The sequence below is a fragment of the Syngnathus acus genome, chromosome 9, assembly GCF_901709675.1.
Source record: "Syngnathus acus chromosome 9, fSynAcu1.2, whole genome shotgun sequence".
Classification (NCBI taxonomy): Eukaryota; Metazoa; Chordata; class Actinopteri; order Syngnathiformes; family Syngnathidae; genus Syngnathus; species Syngnathus acus.
Window position 1 is genome coordinate 1,563,582 of NC_051094.1, and position 11,344 is coordinate 1,574,925.

The window sequence follows — 11,344 nt, forward strand, 5'->3', positions numbered from 1 at the left end:
ACAAGAGAAGTATTATAGTATTATAGTTTTGGAACTGTATCTGCATTTGAATTTGTTAGATTTGTTGTGATTGCAGGTCATATATGGTTTCGCTGAGCACGTTCGAGAGATTCTTTTTGAAGAATCTTGAGTGGTTGGCACGTTTGTCTTGGCGGAGGGGTTCTGGGTTCAAATCCCAGCTGGTGTCTGCAGGCGCTCCCGCCCACATTTAAAAAAAATGTTAGCTTTATTACCTTCAGCTAACTTTTAAACATATGCAAAAACAATGAAATTCAATTTCATGTGAATGGCTCATGAAAAGATTTCAAAATGGTAACTTTGAACATTTCAAAAGACTCATCCTGTAGATACACGTTGTTATACTCCAGACTGCCGCTAGAGGCGCTGTCACACTGATATCAGGAATGCAGTCCTGCAACATGTGCTTTCTAGACACACGTGGAAGCATATATATAACGTGTGTGTCTGCATGAGAAATGTGATTTGTTTCAACAAGTCTGTGCTTTGTTTATTCAAATCAGACAGAACGGTCATTTAGAAGAAAATGTTTATTCAAATCAAAAAAGGAAGAACTAGACAAAAGATGAAATCATTCAGAACATAGCATATTCATAGAATATCCATACATCGTCACGATTAACGGAAGAAATCACAAAACATAGAAACGGAGAATGAAGAAAATTCAGTGAGTGATATTGCACTTTGTTTCTAAAATGTTTCAGACGTCATCTCCCCGATTCGGTTTTGTTTTCTGAACATTTCAGTTCCTGCCTTTTTATCAGCTTAATCTTACTTCTGGACTTACTCAAGCCGGCCGGCTCGTGCGGAATCGACCGGGCGTGGAGCAAATATGTCAGCTTATTCATCATTGTTAAACATAAAAGCGTCAAACAAATACAACAACAACAAAAAGTGGAGAAGGCAGTTTACATCTCCCTCAGAGGAGGAGGGCTGATCAACAGCCTGAGACCGACCGACCGACCGGGTGGGTTGTCTGCTAAACTACACCAATGCCCTCGTATAGGTGGGGGGGGGGAATTAGGAGGCCTCTCTGGGCTGTCTTGTCTTGCTTCTAAAAAGGACTTGCTTTTCCCTTTTTGTCCTTTTGAATGGAATCGAAAACATACAGGCGAAGGAAAGGGTGACAAGAATTACCGAGAGGGAGGGGCGGGGCTGGGAGGGGATCTTTTCTGTGTCCAAGGCCACAAAGATAAGATCACTTGAATGATCTGCAACTTGTCACTTGGTCGTCAGAAGCGTTCCGGTTGTCGACGGGATCTCCACACGTGCACACAAACACACACACGCCACAGAATGTAAACTCATCATTCAAGATTAAATAACGCATCCGACGTCCTACACAACACTGCTTAGCTGAAACGTGATTAGTACCTTCTTTTTTTTTTTTTTTTTTTAAATCCAGACCTTCACCATGTAATGCTTTTTTTTATTTTTATTATTATTGTTTAAATACAAAAGTGCTGCGCATCTTATTTCCTGACAAACCCAAAATTGCTACAGCTGGCCGATTGTGTTGAATGAGTGAGAAAACCAATGTAGTACTCATGTCAACCTACGACTACTTGTTCCGACCAGACTGCGCATTTGGGTTTGCTTCTTCAAACTCGAAGCGGCGTCAGTGCTCGACTTTTTTTTCTTTTTTTTTTTTGGAAATAAAGCATTCTGGCTTCACAGGTCTGATAAAAATGAGCAAGTGCAGCAGGACAAAAAGGGAATGTGTCTACAAAAGCTGCCTAGCTCATCTGCATGTCATTTGTCTAAATAGTTTTGCTAGCATGACACAAACAGAACTTTTCATGATTCTAAACAGTGCAATTATTTTTTTTTCTTTTCTGCTATGGTCGCACATGAAACAGTGCTTTTCGGGCAGTAAGAGAGATAAGGAGAAGAAGGGCGGCAGGCATACGTTGAGGAAGAAAAAGTCTCCCCGTTTTAGTAGCAAAATGAGGCCTGCAAAACTCCAAACTCCCCCAACACATACACACACACACACAAATAATTCTATGATCGGCTCGAACAAAAGGAGGAAAGCCATACTGGATCCAAACAGAGGAGGCAACGTCTTCAAAGAGCTTCTAGGTAGACAAAAGTGTGCTGCAGTTGGTTTTGTTGGTGTTTAAAAAATAAAAATAAAAGTCCAGTTGTCAGAAGTCATTTGGGAAATGTCAAAGAAAAAACAACAAAAACTAACAGTTTTTAAAGAAACACAAAATCAGTGCATTGTTCTTGTCTTGTTTTTTTTTTTTTCTTCAGTCTTGCATCTCCCACAGTCTGGAAAAGCAAGCGCTTAAACAGGGGCCACTCCAGTCAAGATGTGCAAAAACAAAATCCCAAAATGAGGCAGGAGGACTTCTCGCTCTCGTCGGTGGCGCGCTCGTCGAGGGCGTCCACATCTTGGGTGATGGCCTTGTTTTTTTTTTTTCTTCTCTCTCTAATGCAGTCCGGACGTGACTGGTGAAGCCTGGTGTCCTTATGTGCCACAACTTTGCACTCTTCCTCGCTACAAAAGGCTCGCCATAAAGATGGAAAATGTCCCTACTCTAAGCGAGGAAGCGAGCCACCAAAACAGCGACTCTCCTTTTGTGTCACTGAAGGAACACATTTGCCCAACTCAGTCTTTGTTGGTTGGTTGGTTGGTTGGATCCTTCGCATTTCTCACGCTGGTCGTCGACGACACCGTTTTAAGAGAAGAATGGACAACGTGGAGTCTTGTGCGGGTTTCTTTGGGTTCCCAAGTCAGCCAAGGGAATTTTGAGGACGACAACTCAGCGTGACGGGCAGGCGTCGGGCCTGCGCACTTCTGGACGGTCGGCTTGGTCGGGGTTTGGATCCACCTGGGGAGCAGGAGAAATACACATTTTTTTCATTTGTTTTTGTTCATTTTAATAATCTCGGTCCCATCTCGAAAAACATTTAGCTCGCCAGGTAGAATCAGAACAAAGAGTTGTGTTTTTTTATTCTGCCTAAAATGGTTGTACGAGTTATATTTGAGCTTTTGATTGGTTCAGGGTGCTTCCACTTTGAGTTAAGGCCACTATTTGAGCAAGTCCAATATGTAATGCTTACCTCTGAGTAGAGAGGGGGCGGCTGGAATCGGAACTCGTGGATGTAGGCAAACAGAGGTCCATCCAGATCCTCGCGAGCTGCCGGCACATCCAAACTGCTCTGCCGCTGCTCTTCTGTCACAATTTCTGCATAGCTTGGAGGAGCTACGGGAGAAGAGACGCCAATTAGCGCTTGAGGAAGCTTGACTCCAACACAAACATTCTCCAAAGGAGCCGGCCGATCCGCCCTACCTTCGGGCCTCTCGGGTAGACCCATCCCCAGCCAGCTCATGCTGCACTGGCTGCTCACGCTGGATGTGCGGGAGCCAAAGGGATGCAGGGGGATGGTTCCGATGACCAGCGGCAGGTTCAGGGAAAGGTTTATCGCGCCTGGTATGTCAACATACACCTAAAGAAACACACGAGAAGACCGCATGAGATGAGTGAAAGGCCACGTGTTCTTGGAAGTGAATGTGGGTCAATGTCTTCGGGTCCTATAGTAAATACAGGGGAAGATTCTCGCGGCTGTTTACAGGGTAAAGAGGTAAGAAGCGTCATCGGGGCAGGTGTTGCCGCAGATTCGCTAGGCTAATGCTCTTAGCACCTCACACCTGCTTGTTTTCAGGTCTTCTAATTCACAGGCGCTTACCATGAGCGAGTATTCCACTCTGATGATGCTGCAGTCCAGGATGGAGGGCGACACGGGCGGGATCTTCAGCATTTTGCCGCTCCAGGTTTCCGTCTTGCCCGAGGACAGCGACTCGCCCCTCAGGTTGGCCACCAGCTGCTTGACCTCCTTCATCTTCCCTTTGGCATAGAAAGTCTGCGTCTGGTAGATGGCCGCCTTGGGCACCACCATGCGGGACGAGCAGTTCTCGATCTCGGCGAAGATCTGGATCGACTCTCCTGCGATTTAAAAAAAAAAAAAAGCGGAGCGATGTTGTCACTTAAGGTTCGTAGAAGGAATGGGCAAAGTGCATCGGCTGCATTCTTACCTGGGGTGTACCCCTTCCGCTCAATTTTGGCACTTAGGGAAATTGGACCTGAGGTGCAGAACCAACAGCAAAGTGTCTTGTCCTTTGTGCCGGCCTGTGGTGACTGAAATAAAAAAAATAAAAAATGGGTAGATTAGACATAGGTTGCAAAAACTGGTCCAAGGTCAGATTATTTTCTTAGTTTGGAAAGTTATTTTCTTCGAAAAGGGCATTTTGAATCATAATAAGAAATGAATACTACTTATTCGTGCTTGTCATGGGTGACTTTGGAGGATGAGCAGTCTTAAATTGACCTGAGTTTGAGTCCCAGCAAGGAACTAAATTTATAACCTGACTTCCATCCAAAATTCGGATATTATACAACAGCACTGGGGCGGTAACCGTAAACCTCAGCCGCGGAATTGCATAAGAAGCCCAGCTGTAAAGGTTTTGCGGTTGCGACACACTAAATTTGGGTTTCGGATGAGTCATTGCTGTTTTGTCACGCTTCCTCCTTACCAGCAGTAACGGAGTGTTGATGTCAATGTGCTCAAAGACTGTGAATTCCTTCTTGGTCTTGATGGGCAGCAGCCACGGCCTGTGGAGCTCAGCCTTCACCCAATAGCGCACACTGCCGTGCTTCCCTTCGAAAGAGGTAGCCAGAGGTCTGCAAAGGACACGCAAAAGGTTACCCACGAGAAGCCCAAAAAACATTTACAATTGTCTTGCAGGGTGAAAACACTCACGTCTGTGGAAGCTCCAGGCTGAATGCATACTCGTGTCTTCCTGAATGGATAGTGGTGAGTCCTTCCTCAGAGTTGTCATCATCTGAAAAACAAGGCGGACGCTATTCCAAACACATGTATACCATACCTGGATACATTGTTCTACGAGGGCATCTGAAAGTCATACCACAGAAAAAAGTAAAAGAAAAAAACAGAGGGTAGGGGAGGAGACAAAAGAGAATAAAAATGGATTTTACTAGGATATCTGTCTGTGAACGTGGAAATGCATTGCAGGGGGTGCAAGCGTATTTGACCCAGCCCACCATGCAAATGCGAAAAACAAATTCAGACAAAAAGCCACTAAACCCACTAATGATAGTTGTTCAATACTTCCTTTTTTTTTTTTTTTTTATAAAGCTAGAGTGAGGACTTTATTAAGACTAAAATGCTCCCTCCTGAATGAAACCACCATTCCTCATAAAAGTTGGGAGCACAAGAAAAAAAAAAAGAAATACCAGAGTCTGCTTAGCAACAACCACACCATAATGTGCAGCTTTCGCGGCTCTGGTGTGGAATAAATCTACATTTGCCACTGACGCCATAAGGAGGCAAGTCAAAAGCTGCTTCTGCCAGCTCAGCACTCCCCCCCCCCCCCCTCCCCTTCTGCAAGCAGCAGACGTGTGGTAAACAAGTGCAGAGCTGTCAGTCAAAGGCAGCAGCAGGAGGAGACCGGCCGAAACCGGTGCAAGCAGCTCCTACACCCCGCTCCCCCTCCCTCCCCTCCCACTCCACCCCCACCACCATGCACACACACACAGGCATACGCATGCATTACACATTCACTGCAGGCTGCAGAGCTCAGCTCAGCTCAGCTCAGGAAAATCTACTACGGCAATTTTATCCTCCACTGTGGAACATTGTGTATCAATTTGTTTCGTTTAAGCATTTATTATATGCTGATGAATACAAGACAGCTTATAATGGGGATGTTGTAAGGACGGAAGAGGGAAGACATCAGAGCAAACTGATGACTTTGGACGATGCTATGACATCATTGCCTTTGTTTTCATGATCTCACCTTTAGTTGGACCTTTGGACACATAGCTCTCGAATGTTTGCTGGGTTTTTTTTCTTTCTTTAAACGCATACATTTGTATTGCTCACTGCATTGCATTGCATCTTTTATAGCACTCATCTGTGTTGAAGTCTTGTTAGACATTACACTTAAATGACTTGTTTGTATAAAGTATTTGCAACTCCTATCCGGAACAAGCTTGAGTTGCTTGTTTGAATCCAAAAAGTTAAATTCTGCATGTTTTTGTCGCAGCATAACTTGACCCGTCACATTCTTGCAGAATAATATAACTGCAAATGATTGATGTTTGCACTGAAGTGACAGTAGGTGGTTACTGTAACAGTGCAAATACCATATATTTGCTCAATTCATATTCTAAACTGTTAACGGTAGAGTAGTTCAATTACATTATTGACTTACATAATTGTAATAACTGAGTCACATTTTCTTACATTAAAATGTTCTTACATTAAAATTTCTTGGAAATTGCAGACTGACAATTAAAAACGTGCTTTCCAGTCACTGTCCGCAATGGTGACGTAATTGGGCCACACATGAGCACCTCAGCCAATTACAGCAAGGCGAGGGCGGGGCTATGGCGTTAAACCCGCCCACTCCCAATCCAGTTTTCTGAACAGGATTGAACCGCTTTGAACAATGGGTGGAAACTTCAGAAAAGCCACAAAGAAACCTATTTTACCGCATGAATGTGAAATAAATATCACCAACTAAGCTGTGGAGACATTTACGCATGTTCTAACCCTCTCAGGCCGCTTTGAAATGGGCTATTATTGTGTGTTTTTTTGCACTAAATGAAGTGAAAAATACAGGTCGACTCCGGCTGTCATTCATTCGCATCCATCACGTAACCACGTATGCAGCTGTCATTCGAACTCCAGAACATGACAACTATTAATTCCCCAAAAACTTGAGTCGTGAAGTTTTAATGGATGCAACAGCGAACCTGCATCATCCTGGCCCCCCCATCCTCCAAAAACTTAAGGAGAGCCAGTCTTACCTCTCTCGTGTCCAATGAGAACATCTTTATGGTTGAGATATTCCACTTCCTCCGTGTAATTCTGCGTGTAGGCGGTGTTGGAGCCGGCGTTCCGCGACTCGGTCCAGCGAACTTTGGCGAAGCCTTTGGCGTGGATCTTGAGGGACTTGACGCGGATCTCGCCCGTCACCTCGACGACCACCCTCCCTGAGACGCAGTCCCCGCTGGAGAACACGGCCACGTTGCTGTCATTGAGACAGTCGTAGCTGACCGTGAAGCTCTTTACCTTCCCGAGCACCATGGTTGGAGGCTTACAAAAAAGTAGGCTACGCGCACCTTGAAATGTTTAAGAAAAGGTGTGTCTGGTAAAGGGGGGATGAGTAAAAAAGATTGCCTCCCTGCGAGAAGCAGTAGGCACGATCAGTGGTGTGGATGTGTGCGGTTCATTGAGATGCGTGAAGGCTGAATAACAGCAACGGATGCTGTTATCGTCCGCCTCTCAGCCGCTTGGTCGGTCTCCGGTTAAAGACGAGGCAGCTCGGCTGCTCAGCTCACTTTAAGCGACGAGAGATGTGGAAAAACAAGTCCGTGCGCATGCGCAGCCTTCACTCACTGCCCCCTCCTTCCGTCTTGTGCAAAGGAGGAGAGGGCCAGATGACAAGTTTGCTCAAACATTCAAATTGAAAAAAAGTTTGCTCAAACAGCTGAAAGATGGAAAACATTTCTGCTCTGGCACGAAATCTAATAGCTATGCATCTTTAAGAAAGAAAGAAAAATGGACATTTTAGTGCATTTACCAAGTTGAGCATTATCCCGACCCTAGATAATTCCTTTGTTGATCAGCTTCCAACAATGTGGGCATATGGGTTGCCATGTGTGCGCGCATATTGATACATCATATGCTCAACACTCACAACACAACACACGCAGAGCATACTGCATCCTGCACCGATGAATCAGACGAAACGCTTGAGATGTTGGAAGAAATGGGTCATGAGCATTTGAATAAAAAAAGATGGCCTATTCAAAATCATATGATGTTTTTGCATCAATCTGTGAAAAAAGGATCAATTCACTAATGGGGGCAGGGATCCCATTGTGTTATAACAGAAAAACAACTCTGACGAGCTCAAAACGCCATCTGCAGGCCTCTGAGGTTATTGCAGTCTGATACGACGCCACCTGTTGAGTTGGACTGCAACTCCTCATTACAAAGTCATGCAAAATACGTTTAAAGCAAAATCAGATACGTTTGGAGCGTAGACAAATGACAAGTGGTTTCATAATGTAGCCAAAACCAATGGTCCTTGGTTTGATTCTCATCTTTGTGCTTGAGCTATGCAAAAAATCTCCCGCTTCAGTCTATCACCACCAGTGCTGTTAAAGATTGGTTAAAAGAAATTATTATTATTAAGTCTCAATGATTCAACATTTTATTCCCCTAAAGATGATCAAATGCCTTGGCCCATGAACCACAGTCATGCAGAGGGAATAACCAAATAAATTTACAAGTACTGTGCGTCGTCTGTACTCTGCTGTCCTTCTATATTGAGTTAAGATGGTTCAATGCTTCCATCTAGCGGTTTTAAGGTGCCATTACATTTAGGCGGAGTTTCGTTCCTATGGTGACAATTCAAGTCTGAATATTTATACGGCATAATAGTAGTAAAGTGGTAATTCCAATAAATATCTGTGTGAAAAAAATGTAGGCTTTAATTATAAAACCATGATATGAAAATCAGCAAGTAAGTTGGGAAACGAAATGTAAATTGTGTCAACTCGGAACAAAAAGTTAAATCTTAAATTGCTAGCATTGCTAAAACCTTTTGTGTTTTATGAGTTTAGATATTTTATCCTGTCTCATATTTTGTTTTTCCTCTCAAAGTTCCTCGTGCGTACGCTCTTATTTTGTTAACTCAACCCGGATGTTGTTAATGCCAAAGAATCACTGGAAATGTATTGACGTACTTTTCTGACGCACTTTATAGCAATTGTGTAAATATTACCATGAACGTGATATTTGCTTTGCTGTGTCTATTTCAAATGCATGCTGAAATTTTGTGTTATAACGGAACAAGACCTAACATCGTGATGGTGATGACTGATGCGTTTGTGAGTAGTTATGAAAACATGTTTAATCAACACCTGTCAGAGTCAAAACAACATTTTTTGTCTTTTGTTGTGGTTACTTGTTCTTGTTTGTGCAGGATGGGCGTTTGACATTTGACCCTGGCAGCAAAGTTGTGCAGCTTCCATATATCAACTACCTCAGAGAATTGGGGAGCACCTTTGTTAATGCTTACACCAACTCCCCAATATGCTGCCCTTCCCGTGCAGGCACGTCATCAGTCAATATCTTAATTGATGTTCATAATCCGATTGTGACTTTTGAAATGGTTGAAACTTGTTGCATGTGCAGCCATGTGGAGCGGCCAGTTTGTTCACCTCACCCAGGCTTGGAACAATTACAAGTGCCTTGATGCAAATGCCACCACATGGATGGATCTGCTGGAGAAGAATGGCTACCTTACAAAGATGCTCGGAAAGCTGGACTACACCTCAGGGGGACATTCTCTCAGGTACACCCAGTGTGAAGTTTGTAAGGATTGGCTTTCTACGCAATAGCAGATTTCACAAATTGTGATTGATGTTTATATGACAGTAATCGTGTTGAGGCCTGGACGCGGGACGTTCACTTCCTGCTCCGCCAAGAGGGTCGGCCTGTCACTCAACTGGTTGGTAACGTGTCAACAGTGAGAGTCAATACTGTGGACTGGGAGAAAACGGATTTGGCCTCAGAATGGATCCATCAGAAGGCTGCGTCCTCACACCAGCCTTTCGCCCTTTACCTCGGCCTCAATCTACCTCACACCTACAAGACTGATTCCCTTGGGCCCACTGCAGGAGGATCTACCTTTCGCTCGTCCCCCTACTGGCTGAAAAAGGTATGATTCGTCCTTCCTGTTCTTTTCTTTCCCACTGCTAAATCGCTCAATTCTGTACTCAGGTTCATTCTGAGTTTGTCTCTGTTCCAACGTGGCTCCCTTTGAATGCCACTCACCCGGTTGACTACTACTCCATTTTTACCAAAAACTGCAGTGGGGATTTTACAAAGGAGGAAGTCAAGAGAATCCGGGCCTTCTACTACGCCATGTGTGCTGAAGCAGATGCAATGTTGGGTTGGTTGACAGCATCATTTTACATTTGTCCATTTCTAGTGACTGAATAATATTTGGATAATGCTTTCTGTCCACAGGACAGGTCATTTCTGCATTAAGAGACACGGGTTTGCTCAACAACACGGTCGTGATCTTTACGGCCGACCACGGAGAGCTAGCTATGGAGCACCGTCAGTTCTACAAAATGTCCATGTTTGAGGGAAGCTCACGCGTTCCCTTGCTCATCATGGGGCCTGGGCTCACGTCCAGCCGGCAGGTCAACCAGCTCGTGTCATTGGTTGATCTCTACCCTACTTTGCTGGGTGAGGAAAATGATTGAAAGCATTAAAACATGACTCTGTCATCTTAAATGCGACACTTGCAAATTTTCTTGTAGATATTGCTGCAATCTCAGGAATCGGGAACCTCAGTGGCTTCTCGTTGCTTCCTCTTCTATCCAAGTACAGCGTGTTTTCCAAGAGGGAACATCCAAATTGGGTTTTGAGTGAATATCATGGCTGCAATGTAAATGCCTCAACCTATATGCTGAGAAGTGGCAAGTGGAAATACATCGCTTATTCTGATGGACTTAGTGTGCCTCCTCAGCTTTTTGGTAAGCACGTGACTATTTTGACCTCTTTTAAAAGTGACCTCTGGAATCACAGACAATTTTTTTCTTTGCTCTACTGTAGACCTAACAATGGACAAGGAAGAACTTCACAACGTGGCTGTCAAATTCCCCGCTGTGCGGGCTCAGCTAGACAAACGGTTACGGAGCATCGTAGACTATCCGAAGGTTTCTGCAACTGTCCATGTTTACAACAAAAAAGAATTTGCTGCCTGGCGTAAAAGTGCAGGTAGCAACTACAGTCAGGTCATTGCTAATCTCAGGTGGCATGTTGATTGGCAAAAAGACGCCGTGACCAACGAAAGACTTATTGACAGGTGGCTTGACAATTCCTTATGATACCTAACAGTCATATTGTAAACAAATAGTTTTACGCTGTTGTGTTTAAATGTAATGAATGCTGCTCTGAACTGAATTTTTGGTAGTATGAAAATATACTACAAATATTTTTTCACAAATTTGTAGTCTCAGTCCTCAGCAATTCAGCTGCATCCAGCAATTCTTGGATGTTGGACGTGCAATGTTTTGTATTGCAGTTTTATATCTTTCTCTTTTATAAGTATCTATTATGTGTACATCTCTGCTCTTTGGTCCAGGAACGTATTTACTCCTTGTTTACTGATGGACAGTACTGTTTTCTGATTTTGATATTAAATAAACCAAACCAACCCGAGCACAGAATTTTCAATCTGTTGTAATTGACAATATATATATATATATAT

The 11,344-nt window shown here is 43.8% G+C and overlaps 2 protein-coding genes across 2 annotated transcripts; one reads left to right on the top strand and one right to left on the bottom strand.

Annotated features, from left to right (window-relative positions):
- Window positions 1-705: 705 nt before the first annotated feature.
- On the bottom strand, window positions 706-7,384 carry arrdc3a (arrestin domain containing 3a). Its single transcript, XM_037258470.1, has 8 exons — window positions 6,858-7,384; window positions 4,786-4,867; window positions 4,559-4,706; window positions 4,061-4,163; window positions 3,715-3,971; window positions 3,318-3,474; window positions 3,088-3,230; window positions 706-2,855 (listed from the first exon to the last, which is right to left on the bottom strand). The coding sequence occupies exons 1-8, from the start codon at window positions 7,135-7,137 to the stop codon at window positions 2,787-2,789; spliced, it is 1,239 nt and encodes a 412-aa protein (XP_037114365.1). The 5' UTR covers window positions 7,138-7,384; the 3' UTR covers window positions 706-2,786.
- Window positions 7,385-8,762: 1,378 nt separating this feature from the next.
- On the top strand, window positions 8,763-11,299 carry arsk (arylsulfatase family, member K). Its single transcript, XM_037259653.1, has 8 exons — window positions 8,763-8,948; window positions 9,044-9,173; window positions 9,256-9,415; window positions 9,499-9,781; window positions 9,844-10,015; window positions 10,093-10,317; window positions 10,392-10,607; window positions 10,687-11,299. The coding sequence occupies exons 1-8, from the start codon at window positions 8,844-8,846 to the stop codon at window positions 10,959-10,961; spliced, it is 1,566 nt and encodes a 521-aa protein (XP_037115548.1). The 5' UTR covers window positions 8,763-8,843; the 3' UTR covers window positions 10,962-11,299.
- Window positions 11,300-11,344: the final 45 nt, after the last annotated feature.